Source organism: Notechis scutatus, chromosome 2, assembly GCF_049901735.1.
Source record: "Notechis scutatus isolate UNSWTSFEM ecotype Mainland chromosome 2, rNotScu1.2, whole genome shotgun sequence".
NCBI lineage: Eukaryota > Metazoa > Chordata > Lepidosauria > Squamata > Elapidae > Notechis > Notechis scutatus.
In genome coordinates, this window is record NC_142010.1 from 256,626,116 (window position 1) to 256,639,674 (window position 13,559).

Sequence of the window (13,559 nt, forward strand, 5' to 3'; positions counted from 1 at the left end):
TTACTCTGTTGTGTGTAGTAGCTACATCACCCTCGTGCTCTTCATGGACCTATTTGCTAAAGGTTGCCTCCATTTTGTTTGCCTCTGTATCCACAGAATATTGTCCAGCTCTACAACTTGGTAGAATAGGTTGAAACTATGTATGAAAAACGTCAAGGTTTTGCGTTTTCAGTTGGTGCTTTAGTGAAAATTTCTTCATTTTCTTTTTTATAGCTAGGTAGTTCTTGACCTATGATCATAATTGAGCCCAAAATTTCTGTTGCTAAATGAATTTAAGTGAATTTTCCTCCATTTTATAACCTTCCTTGAAACAGTTGTTAAATGAATCACTGCAGTTGTTCAGTTAGTGATGTGGTTGTTAAGTGAATCTGGCTGTGATGTCCCAGGGCGTGACACAAAGGTAACACAGTCAAATAAGCAATAAGAGTCTGTTTATTATCTCCAACTTTCCCCCCAATGTCCAGGTTACCTTCAGGCTGGAGAAAAACTCTCCCAGGAACAGCCTTTAACTGTAGAAAATTCAGTCCAAAACAAGGTATAAAAAAACTGTAACTTAAAATCCAAACAAACCAAACTGAAGTAATTAGTTTGACAGGGAAGGAGCAGAAATTTCAGACTTGAAAGTACGGCAAAGCTCACACAGTTGGGAAGATGCCAGGAAAACAGATAAGCCACTACGATACAGGATAAAGTCACGTTTGCTCCCAACAGCTTGCTGCATGCAGTTTGCCTTTTTTTTATACACTGTGTTCCCAGCTGCAGCTAATGAAGGGAATCAGGGCCCTTTCCTCCCCCGTAAGCCACGCAACCCATGTTGCTCTCTTCTCCGTTCCTCCCTATGTGCCCTTGGGGGTGGGCCTGGGTCTTCCTCTGAATTCCCTCTCCTTTGTTTCACCTCTCCCCTGCTCTGCCCAGCCAGACTTTGCCCTTCCCCAGTTTCTTCTACAACCAATGGAGCCACACTCCCACTCCCTGTCAGCTGTTCGTCTTCCTCCTCCGAATCAGATTCTGACAGAGATATGACACTGGCTTCCCTTTTGACTTTGCTTGTCAGATGGTCGCAAAAGGTGATCTCATGTCCCAGGAACACTGTAACGTTTGATAAATATGAGTCAGTTGGCAAGAGTCCAGATTTTCATCACTTCCAGGGGGATGCTGCAACAGTCATAACTGTGAAAAACAGTCATAAGCCACTTTTTTCAGTGTCCTAACTTTGGTCACTAAACAAACTGTTGTAACTCAAGGGCTACTTCTGTCTGGATCTCCCTAGTGTTCTGAACTGAGCTATTTGCTAATGGTTGAGGTTTTTGTTTTGCCTCCCTATCCACAGAATATTGTCCAGCTCTACAACTTGGTAGAACAGGTTGTAAGTATAAAATTGTCAAGGCTTGACAATTTCCCTTTAGTGCTTTCGTGAACATTTCTTTGTTTTCTTTTTCTCAACCCTCTTTCCGTTTGATGACAAAGACTTTTCTTTGCTAATTTCTCCTGGGTAGGCAATGTGCAGACTTTCCACAGCGCAATCATATATCTCCTCTTTGGCTGTCTGAGCTTCTGCTAAAACCTAAGAGAAGCTCTAATGCTGGGAATTTTCCAGGAGGCTCTTCCAAGGATGCCACTTGGCTGCAAGATGTTTTTTTTTTTAAGGCAAGGAGCCGTGAAATTTAAACTCGTAAGTTGAGACAAGGAGTGAAAGTTGTTAAGTAAAAAAATTAAATATCCAGGATGAATGATGACGGGACTCAGGAAAGTTACGTGAGGACTCCATAAGGCGGTGTGGAGTTTGGGAAATAATTCACAAAGTTATTTGTGGCAAGTTTCTTTCTTAAGGAAATGAGGGTACGTTCTGAATAGTCTCAGGCTGGGATGAGTAGATTTCATTCTTGGAACTATAGGCTAGATAATTTTGGGCGAGAGGGCAAATGTATGCCAAATTCTGGACTACTGTTTCTCAACCTTATCAGTTTTAAGAGGTTTGAACTTCAACTCCCAGAATTCAAGTTGAAGGGCATAGGAACTCGAACCTCTCTGAATCTCTTTAAAGCAACTACCAGTATATAACTGCAGCTGCTTCACAGTCCCAGCTGCTTTAAAGAGTTGTAGGTACAATGTCAAGGATCCTACATGTCAAAACGCCTTTCTATATTCCTATTTACAACATTGCAATACTCTAACATCTGTTCCAGGGGGCTTCAAATTTGGCAACTTTTAAGATTGGTGGACTTCAACTCCCAAACTCCCCAGCCAGCATTCTGGGAGTTGAAGTCTACATGTCTTAAAGTTGTGAAGTTCAGAGACCCCTGATTTAGTTATTTAAAAGTATGGGTGAGTTGTACTTTTACAGATCTTTCAACTGAGTAAAATTATCACACAATAATCTCAGGCTTTTCTCATATAGCTTAGGTCTTAACATCACTGTTGAAAAAGAAAATTCCACACACAAAAAAACCCTCTTGAAATAACTAGAAATAAATCTAAAGGTCAAAGCTGGCCAAACAAATTGACAGATAGATGTTTTCAATGTCCAGCAGCATAAAGCCAAAAGCCAAGCCGTGTAACCTGGCTTGATCCTAGCTCAGGCTGCATTAAATAAGAAAACGGAAAAATTGTAAAGAGAAATCAGCTCTGTCTTCCATTTTATCAGGAAGGTAAATGAAAGCAAAGCCAGGCTTTGCTATTAAGCCTCTTTTGTGCCAATCCTCCAGCACTTATGGTCACTGAATGCTGGAAAAGCTATGCTAAACTAACAGTATATATGACAACAATCTCAGTTTCCTTATCAAGGACTACAAACAGAACCACTGGTTTCTTTTTTTAGAAGAAGGTATATATTTTTTCTGGCTCTCTCCTTCCATACAAAATAGATTTGCATTTGTTGCTCTCTCTTGGAGAGTTTCATAGCTGGAAACTCCTGATGAGTCTTGGTCTAAGTTGGCTGGAAAGCAACCTTCTTTCCAGGTTCGAGACCCGAGCACCACCTGATAGGGTGAGCTCCCATTCTCGCCCCAGTTTCTGCCAATCTAGCAGCTTGAAAGCGTGCAAATGCGAGTAGATCAATAGTTACCACTTCGGTGGGAAGATAATAGCATTTCGTGACATCATGCTGGCCACATGATTGTGGAAATATCTTTGGACATCACTGGTTCAATGGCCTTGAAACAGAGTTGAGCACCACCCTCTATGATCAGCAATGATTAGCAGAGTAAAATCCTCTTTACCTTACCTTGGTCTAAATCAGGGGTCAGCAAGCTTTGGGTTTGAAGTGGATGATGATCCCTGTGAGTGGATGATGGGCCTCCTTCTCCAGGGAACCCTGACAATTTGGAGGTCTCTCTGGGCAAAGCATAGGGACAGGTCTTTTTCTTAAGAAAATGAAGTTGTTTCATGTTTGGGATGAAAGGCTGGAAAATTTTGGGTGGCCAAAAGTGGCTTGCAGGCCATAGGTTGCCAACCTCTGGACCAGTTTCTCAATTTCATCAACTTTAGGAAGGGTGGACTTCAATATCCAGAGGATACTGTTAGATTCTCCCCAGTGATTGTTGCTATTGGAAGATTTGGACTTAGCTTTTGTTTTAGACTTGTATTTCTTAACCTTGGCAAATTTTAAGATGTGTGACCAACTCCCAGAATTATCCAGCCAGCCCAATTCGTTTTCTCTAATCTTCTTTTGTTAAGATGCTGCTTTTATTAAGCATCACTTTTCTTTTGATTATTATTATTAGTATTTTTTCTTATCATTTGTTCCACTGACTGTAAATCAGTGAACTAAGGGCATTCTGCTATTTCTGCCAAATGTTAGGCATATGAATTAGGTGGTGCTGTTTGAAACTAAGTGTGAAGATGATGGAACATAAATCAGAATTTCTCCCACAGTCATCTTTCTCATTTCTCTAAAAGAATAGAACAGAACAGAATAGTTGGAAGAGACCTTGGAGGTCTTCTAGTCCAGCCCCCTGCCTAGGCAAGAAACCCTACACCACTTCAGACAATGGATGTCCAATCTCTTTTTAAAAACTTCCAGTGTTGGAGCATTCACAACTTCTGGAGGCAAGTTGTTCCATGGATTAATTGTTCTCAATTAATTTCTCCTTAATTCCAGGTTGCTTCTCTCCTTGATTTGTTTCCATCCATTGCTTCTTGTCCTGCCTTCAGGTGCTTTGGAGAATAGCTTGACTCCCTCTTCTTTGGGGCAGCCCCTGAGATATCAGAACTCTGCTATCATGTCTCCCCTAATCCTTCTTTTCATTAGACTAGACATACCCAATTCCAGCAACCGTTCTTTGTATGTTTTATGATATGCTCTTACACAAAACAGATTGGAGAAAATTATAGAAGTTTAAGGTAAAATCTGGAAGAAATGTTCCATTTGTGTTATCCACTAGATGATTAAAATTAGGCTCCATTCCCTGTTCTACATAGTCATACCAAATTTTAAGAAGAAAATGTAATTATTGGAAGTACTTGGAGCTTTCTTTTGTAGCTATTGTAAATATATAAAAAGAAGAAGGAAGGACATATTCTATACTAGAAAAATAATAATCTGACTATAATACAATTTCTTGTAAAGGCTGATTTTGAACTTAAGCCATGTTATCTAAAATTATTCAGCTGAATTTTAACTGAAAAACAGTGTGTTCAATCTGAACAAGCAAAAAAGGGCATTATTGAATATTTGGGACAGAAACACAATAAATGTGACATGGAGTTGGCATAACTGTGCAATTCTTTGTCTTGTGTAACTACTCAGCAGTAGCAAGCTGAGGATGAAATAATACACTGAAAATATTAGAAAATAAGGGCATTATAACCTTCTTATATAACCATGACCTAAAATAGATTCTTTGCGCTTGAAACATTCAAGAATTATTGGACAACTTCCATTACCTCATACCAACATGGGTATTGAATGATGGCCAATGTAGCTCAATGCATTTCAGAAAAAGGACCTACAATGTTTTAAAAAAAGTTCATTCCCAGGGCTTGATGCAGGTCAACCCAAATAGGAAGTTTGAGAAAGGAATTGGCGAAATAATTCGGAATCTTCTTGGGTGTATAATTGAGAGTTTCTGAGCCAATCACACTATGCCTTGTAGATCTTAATCTTCTAGATAGTCTTAGATCAGGTATATTATTCAACAAAATAACAAAGGTGAAAGGGAACTTGGAGCTCTTCTAGTCTAGACCAGCCCCCTGCTCAAACAGGAAACTGGATACCTTTCAAACAGATGGTTGTCAAATCTCTTCTTAAGTGATGGAGGCAAGCCATTCCACTGATTAATTGTTCTAATTATCAGAAAGTTTCTCCTTAGTTCTAGGTTGGTTCATACCCTATAAGTTTCCACCCATTGCTTCTTGTCCTGTTTTGGGGTACTTTGGAGAATAGCTTGACTTCCTCTTCTTTGTGGCAGCCCCTTAGATATTGGAAGACTGTTATCATGTCACCCCTAGTCCTTCTTTTCATTAAACCAATAAAATACCCAATCCCTGTAACCATTCTTCATATGTTTTAGCTTCCAGTCACCTAATCATCTTTGTTGCTGGCTGGGGAATTCTGGGAGTTAAAGTCCCAGAAGTGTTAAAGTTGCCAAGGTTGGACACCGCTCTCTTAGACTAAATAATATATTTCTGAGAAATCCTTCTTCCTTTGTACTTCTGAATTTACCTACTTGCCTGATACCTCTTCGTGTGTTCCACATCATTCTCAAGTTTTGGACCTGAGCACCTGATGCTGGTTTGCTTATGGTTTTCATCCCAAAACACAGTCATTTGGGAGAAACTTTCTATTGCTTATTCCATTGATATTTTCAGTACCTCGAGGACCATTTTAATAAAGGGTTTGTGTCAAAGGTGAAAATGAGCTACAGAAAATTGCTTGTGAGCGCATTTTCGCATAGAACAGGAGTTCAAAGAGTTTGAATGGCTTAAGATGTGAGACTGGAAGATTTTTCATGTATAGAATCAAAATTTCCAGATTTTCACTCTTCTGTTCCAGATTCACAAAATGCCTGGAGTTCTCCTTTTTGAGAAACTTGAAACGCCTCTTTACCATTTGTTTAATTCATACAGTAGTTTCAAATTACACGCAGAGGTAATTTGTGCAGGATATTGATTTATTTGTGTAAAGAATGAATAAACGTTCTCATAGTTCCAAAATTACCGTATTTTTCACAATATAAGACACACTCCCCCCCCCCCCACAAAAATGGGTAGAAATGACTGTGCATCTTATACAGCAAATACGGGCCCATTTTTGGCTCCCAAACCCTCCGTGCATCTTGTTTTTGCCCTCCCCGGCATTCAGAAGCACTCTGCAGGCCAAAAATGGGCCCGTTTTTGGCCTCTGGGGGGTCCCATTTTTGCCCTCCTTGGCTAGTGGTGAGATTCATTTTTTTTTTTTACTACCGGTTCTGTGGGCGTGACTTGGTGGGCGTGGTGTGGCTTGGTGGGCATTGCAGGGGAAGAATACTATAAAATCTCCATTCCCACCCCACTCCTGGGGGAAGGATACTGCAAAATCCCAATTCTCTCCCCACCCCTCTGACCTGCTTTCCAGCTCCGTTCTCCTGTGCAGGGCAACCAAAGAAGACCCAGCTGATCAGCTGAGACTCGGGAGGTGGAGAATAGATGGGGGGCGGGGCCAGTCAGAGGTGGTATTTGCCGGTTCTCCGAATGACTCAAAATTTCTGCTATCGGTTCTCCAGAACTGGTCAGAACCTGCTGAATACCACCTCTGTCCCCGGCGTCCAGAAGCACTCTGCAGGCCAAAAATGGGATCCATGGAGGCCTCCAGAGGCCAAAAACCAGTGCATTTTTGGCCTGCAGAGTGCTTCTGGATGCCGGGGAGGACAAAAACAAGGATGCACAGAGGCAAAAAAACTACTTTTTTTCTTGTTTTCCTCCTCTAAACCAATGCGCATCTTATAGTCCGAAAAATGCAGCAGTCTACTTTTTTTGGGTTGTTAACTTCCAAATTCTTGACATAAACTGGTATGAAATTCTTTGGTTGGCTTCCAAAATGTTATATAAAATCAGTGAAATATATATATTTTACCATACAAGTCATAAATGTGATGGCATGGAATAGTTTATTTTTGCACCTGTATACACGTGTAGACATAACTACACATTAACGTATTTGGGAATATTTTTATTATTTGTTATGTCATCTATCAAATAAATTCTGCGGACTATTAAACCAACTTATAAATTAGTAAACTGATAAGATAAAATGAAAACAATATAGCTTTGAATAGAAGGGAATGTACGTAGTGCAGTTTTGAACTGCATAGTTCTTGGTGCTGTTTGAGTTTTGCTGGCTGCTGATGTTACCTAGTTAGGTAATGAAACATCTGTAAGCAAATAACCAAATTCAGAACTCCACAATATAACTTTAAAAAAGATTTGAGAAGAGAAAAAGGCTTCTGTGGAGGTTGAGAGATTTGTATCACAGGCATTGCCAGGGAACATTTTTCTCCCAGGTTTCCATTTCCTTCATTTCATTGCTTTGAAAAGAGCCTTTTACAAAGATTGTTTTAAACTCTGCAGGTATACACTGACAGTTCCATTGAGGACAACGTTTTGATTTTAATTTAGAAATGCATGTCTGTTAATCTTTCTAAACCCTTATATGTCTTTCAGAAGCAGGAATTGATATTCTAATTCCTCATAGACTCTTTAGTGCAGACCTGAGCATTTTACAGCCCCCGGGCCATATTCACACTTTGGCTGTCCCTGTCTGGCTTGCATGAGATCAATTGGAAATTAAAAAATCAAATGTACATTAAGTGTACACCAAGCACACAATACAATGCATTGCTTTTATTTTGAAGGCAATGGGATTCCCCCCACCTTACATATATGTGGGGGGGGCAGTGGGGGGATTCAAACATTTTTATTACCGGTTATGTGGGCATGGCTTGGTACGCGTGTCAGGGGAAGGATACTGCAAAATCTCCATTCCCTCCCCACCCCACTAACCTGCTTTCCAGCTCCGTTCTCCTGTGCAGGGCAACCAAAGAAGACCCAGCCAATCCGCTGGGATTCGAGAGGCAGAGAATAGATGGGGCGGGGCCAGTCAGAGGTAGCATTTGCTGATTCTCTGAACTACTCAAAATTTCCGCTACTGACTCTCTAGAACTGGTCAGAACCTGCTGAATACCATCTCTGGTGTGGGCCTATGCATCTTCACAGGCCTATTGGTTTGGTCCTCTACAACTGTCCCAATTCCTCATGTGGCCTCTTAGTTGCCCACCCCGGTTTAGTGGATAAGTCTTAGAAGGAAGAGAAAGTAACAATATCAACCACAGTCATCAACAGTTTGAGGCCATGGTGGAGGACCAGTCAGGATTTAGATCTTGTGCTTCTGTTGCCATTTCCAGATTGCCATTGTATTACTGCTGGCAGTCATACAACCTGGGGTACACAAGCATCTGCAAAGTTTTTGGTATGCAAACTAGTATAAAAATATCTCTTCCTAATTATGCCTCGTCCTGTTCTCCTTCAGTGAGGAGTTAAAATTAAGCTTTCTTGTTAGTGTCTGGTGTTCGATAGGTTTTTTTTCTCTCTCTTTAGTTTGTATTTTAACTTTGGAAATGAACAAAAGAATTTGTAAACAAAAAGCTTTCTTACTATAAGAACTTTCCAAACCATAATTGATTGGTTAATGCAATAGACAAACGTTTTAAATTGCCATTTCAGTGTGTGGGTTTTTTTTTAGTATCTTCGTGATAAATACTTCTATCATGACAAAATCATTCAAGAACTAGAGTTTGTATATATTTTCAAACTCTATATATTTTTCAAACTCTTGTAGTTTTTTATTTTACCTCATCCATTAAAATGTGCATCATGTTGGCTGTATAAGGTAAATTTAATGTACATTTTTCCACAAGATTCTTAATTAATGTAATTGGAATAGAATAACATGAATATTTCTGGAAATTACAACTGCATTAGCATTTCACTGTATTTGTGAGAGTTGGAAGGTGATGCTTAACTTTGGAATGCGGCAAGAGTAATCTATCTATATCAGGGGTGGGCAAACTTTTTGGCTCAGGGGCCGCATTGACTTTTAAAATTTGACAGACGGGTCGGGTCAGCACAAGATTTTTTGGGAATCGCCCCCACCCTTCCCCCCTCTTCTCCTCCTTCTCCTCCCCTGAGTCAGAAGTTGCTACCACCGGCGCGGCTCCGCACGGCTCCAGTCCGCGTTGCCTCGGGAAGGGAAAGGCAAAAGGAAGAGCCGCGGCGGTGCTTTGCAATGGCAGCAGCGGCACCGGAGGCTCAGGCTCAGCGGCTCCTGGTTTTGCCTTTTCCTTCCCAAGGCAACGTGGGACTGGAGCCGCAGGAGCTGCGCCGGCGGTAGCAACTCCTGACAGCCCCAGCCGGACACCTGAGCGGAACCCGGGCGAAACTGCCTGTTGCTGCTGCTAGAGCACCGCCAGGTCGCCTCCTCCAAGCAGCCTGCCCGCCCGCCGGGCTTCCCCTCTGCCGCGCGGCTCGGGGCCAGGCGCGGCGCCCGCGAGTTAAAAGGAAACCGAAAGTTGCTGGGAAGTTGTTCGGGTGCTGGGAGCAGGCTTTTAAAGTGCCGCCTGAGCAAAGTTTAAGCAGCCCGCCCGCCCGCCGGGCGGAACCCTTCCCACTCCTCGGCGGGAAGACGCTCCAGCCTGCAAACTTTGCCTTTGCAAAGCCCTGGAAGCCCGGAAAACCGAGCAACTTCCCAGCAACTTTCGGCTTTGTTTTAACTCGTGGGCGCTCGCGCCTTGCCCCGAGCCACATGGCGGAGGGAAGCCCGAGCGTCGCGGTCGCCTCCTCCAAGCAGCCCGCCTGCCCGCCCGCCCGCCGGGCTTCCCTCCGCCACGCGGCTCGGGGCCAGGCACGGCGCCCGCGAGTAAAAATTAAGCGGAAAGTTTCTGGGAAGTTGCTCGGGTGCTGGGAGCAGGCTTTTAAAGTGCTGCCCAAGCAGGACCGCCGAGCCGGAACGGGGCACCAAGGCAGGGCAAGGCTCCACCAGCAGCGGCCTAGCTTTAGGTGGCTCCAAGCAGCCCGCCCGCCCGCCGGGTGGAACCCTTCCCGCTTCTCGGCGGGAAGACGCTCCAGCCTGCAAGCTTTGCCTTTGCAAAGTTTAAGCCTGGAAGCCCCGGAAAAAAAGGGGATTGGCGGGGACTCACCTTCGGAGAGGTCGCACTCAAGGTGATTCGAACTCCCAGCCGAAGCCTTTGCAAATTTCTTTTCTTTCCTACCCCTAGATCGCTCCGCACTGTTTTGCAGCTTTGGGGGCCACGCGGCACAGGGCAATACGCCACGCCCGGCGATTTTTTTTCAGGGGCGGGCGGATTGGACAGACCAATGGCAGCGATTTTTTTCAGGGGCGGGCCGCATTGGACAGACCAACGGGCCAGATGTGGCCCGCGGGCCGTAGTTTGCCCACCCCTGGTCTATATACTACTAAACTCTCGTTGTCATGACCCATAACTGGGAGAAATGGTGCATCATAGGGTGACAGTTTTTGAATCAAGATACCTAAGGTGGGTTTACAGAATATGTTCAAAATCCAGGACCCATGACTCCAAGGGAATAACGTTGGGGAAGTTGTGGGTGATTCAGTGCTATTAGCTGCTGGGCCACTGCTGTGATCATGTGATTTTTATTTTCAACATTCCATGACAGTTTCCAAGCCAGTCACGCAATCCCTCGTTCCTTCTCCAATCCAGCATATTTACCTGCCTGCTGGAAACGGGGGGAGAGAAGGAGATTTCTGATGCTCCCTGCCAGATTCCCACAAGAAACTCACTGGGGAAGCCAGCAGGAAATCGGAAGTCACTCCTGCTCCCCCTGTTTTTTTGATCACTCATGTTCATTCTGTTTCTCTGTTTAGGTACAGAAATACCTCTGAAATGTATCAATAGGGGGCAGATGGTCTAGTTATGTTTAAAACTGCAGTCTTTACAATTTAATTTTACAATTTAATTTCATTCTCCGAAGTGGTGAGCGGTGAGTTCACTGTCTTCCTGCTACCTCTTCCTCTGCAGAACAAAGGATACAAATCTCTCAGTGAGCAGCTCTCCACAGCAGCCTCTACTCATTGCACAGAGATTGAAAAGCTGAAGAAGGAACTGGAACGCCATCAGCAGAAGAAGGGAGACAGGAATCAGCTCGTGAGCTTGCAGGAAGAAATTGATTCTCTCCGGCTGGCCCTGGAGAAGGCTCACGGGGAGCGGAAGATTGTCGAAGATACATATGCCAAGGAGAAGCAGGTGCTCCAAAAGGTAACTACTCTGCAAGGAGTTGCAAGCCTATTGTATCACAATGACTGTGGGCATGATAGGACCAAATCATGGTTTATTTAACCATATTTTATGGGGGGAGGGGGGGAATCAACATTCACTTAGATGCCAAACAAGCTAAGTCATAAGCTGGGGTTTAAACACCAACAGCTAAATTAAACCCACCTCACAATGGCTTTGCTTCATGTGTGCACCTAGTGTGCAAAATCACCTTGAAGCAAGATGGGCAGCAAATAAATTTAATAAATAGCTATAGCACTTAGACTTATATACCGCTTCACAGTGCTTTACAGCCCTCTCTAAGTGGTTTTACAGAGTCAGCCTATTGCCCCCAACAATCTGGGTCCTCATTTTACCCACCTCAGAAGGATGGAAGGCTGAGTCAACCTTGAGCCTGGTGAGATTCGAACTGCCAAAAGTGCAGGCAGCCGGCAGGCAGCAGAAGTAGCCTGCAGTACTGCACTCTAACCACTGTGCCACCACAGCAGCTAAATAAATAATGTCAGGATTCAGATGTTTTCAAGTCCTTTTGCATGGAAGGTCCTTCTCAAAAGACACCTATTACTTTCTGATTATTGTGCTTGGTTTGTATCATTAGTAAGGCCTTTCCTAAGAATAGTAAGACTGGTGTGTGTATTTCAGAGTTGATCCATTCAGTTGAATTCTCCCATAGACCGGCTTTCATAACTATCAAAAATGGGTACATGAACTCACCTGTTCAAGGTTCACAAAGGTTCATTATATCTTGAATTATTATTTTTTTGTAATAATTTTTATTGTTCTTTTCCACCTTTTACATATATTAATCTTAACTTTAACAGTACTGTGTCATCATTATTATACAAATTATTATACACACCAATATCATGTAAATATCTACATTTATACATCTTTATATACATTCATATACTTTTATCTGTAATTTTCTTATTTCCTTTATCTTTATTTCTATTGTTCAACCACTTATAACAGTTATCCTAAATTTTGTAATACTTCGACTCTTCTTTCTCTTTAAAACTAAAAGAGATGTCAATTTATCCATTACAGCACAATCTAGAATTTTTTGAATTATTAATTCCTCAGAAGACATATCTTGAATTTCTATAGGGAGAAGAAATAGGCACATCAAGCTTTTCACAAAATGTCTTTCTGTTGTACTTATACTTACTGGTGGTGGAGGTGACCAGTTATAGAGACCAGAATTTAAATGGTCATTCATAGCAAAATTTAAGGGTCATGCAGAAATACTTACTAACCATATGCAAATAACAATGTTGGGCTTTGAGGTTCTTATTAGTGGCAGTCAAGACATCCATTGGTTAACTTATTACATGGCTTTGTAAGAAAAAATTGTCGTGTGGGGATAGCACAAGTAATTGCTGGCTGAGAGTCAGTTCACGACCTTTAAACGGACAAATGTTTAAAGTGTCACAGTTGTATTCCTCAAACAGTTTCTCTTATTCTGTTTTGGGAAAACGTGTGAGATTTGAGAATTCTCTTGCTTCTTGCCTGATCATTGAAATAATGTAAAAAGTGGCAACATCTGGCTAACATTAAAGGCAGCATTTTGTTCTGATTTTTAACATAAATCCAGAGGCAATGAGATTTGCAAGGGTTAGGGTATTCCATACTGTTAAACGTGACAGAAAAGGAAGAAAGGAAGGTGAATTTTAATACAACTTTTTGTGGAAGGAAAGAAGGGCAGTTACTCTGATCCAGATTTTATTTTACAACTTTCCATTATGCAGGCTTTTGTTCTCTACCAGCAATAGAATATATACTATCTTGCATGAACTATTTACCCCAAAAGACTAATAATAGTAGACAGCAACAGACGGTGCCATCTGTATGGCAAGGCATTTAATGTTGATGGATCCTCAACATTTCACTGTAGAAGTCAGCTGTAGTAGAGTTTTTTATATCCTTATGTTTATTATTTAATTTATTGCATATACATTCAGCCCCTAAGATTCTGTCAGTTTATACCAATTGGTATATTCACTTGAATATAAAGGTAGTCTTTGACTTATGACCATAATGGAGCCCAAAATCTCTGTTGTTAAGTGAGATATTTGTTAAGTGAATTTTGCCCCATTTTACAACCTTTCTAGCCACAGTTGTTAAGCAAATTAATGCAGTTGATAAGTTAGAACCTGGTTGTTAAGTGAATCTGGTTTCCCCATTGACTTTGCTTGTCAATAGGTCTCAAAGGGGGATCATGTGACCCCGGGACGCTGCAATGGTCATAAATATGAACCAGTTGCCAAGCATCTG

At 42.1% G+C, this 13,559-nt stretch overlaps 1 protein-coding gene across 4 annotated transcripts in view; it reads left to right on the forward strand.

The window, feature by feature from the left end:
* The window catches only part of MYO5B (myosin VB), a 330,775-nt gene that overhangs the window by 235,719 nt on the left and 81,497 nt on the right, over positions 1–13,559 (forward strand). For all 4 annotated transcript variants that reach the window (XM_087958648.1, XM_087958649.1, XM_087958650.1 and 1 more), the window contains exon 22: positions 11,031–11,267. In XM_087958648.1, the coding sequence (XP_087814774.1) occupies positions 11,031–11,267 (237 nt within the window). The remainder of the gene's footprint in view (positions 1–11,030; positions 11,268–13,559) is intronic.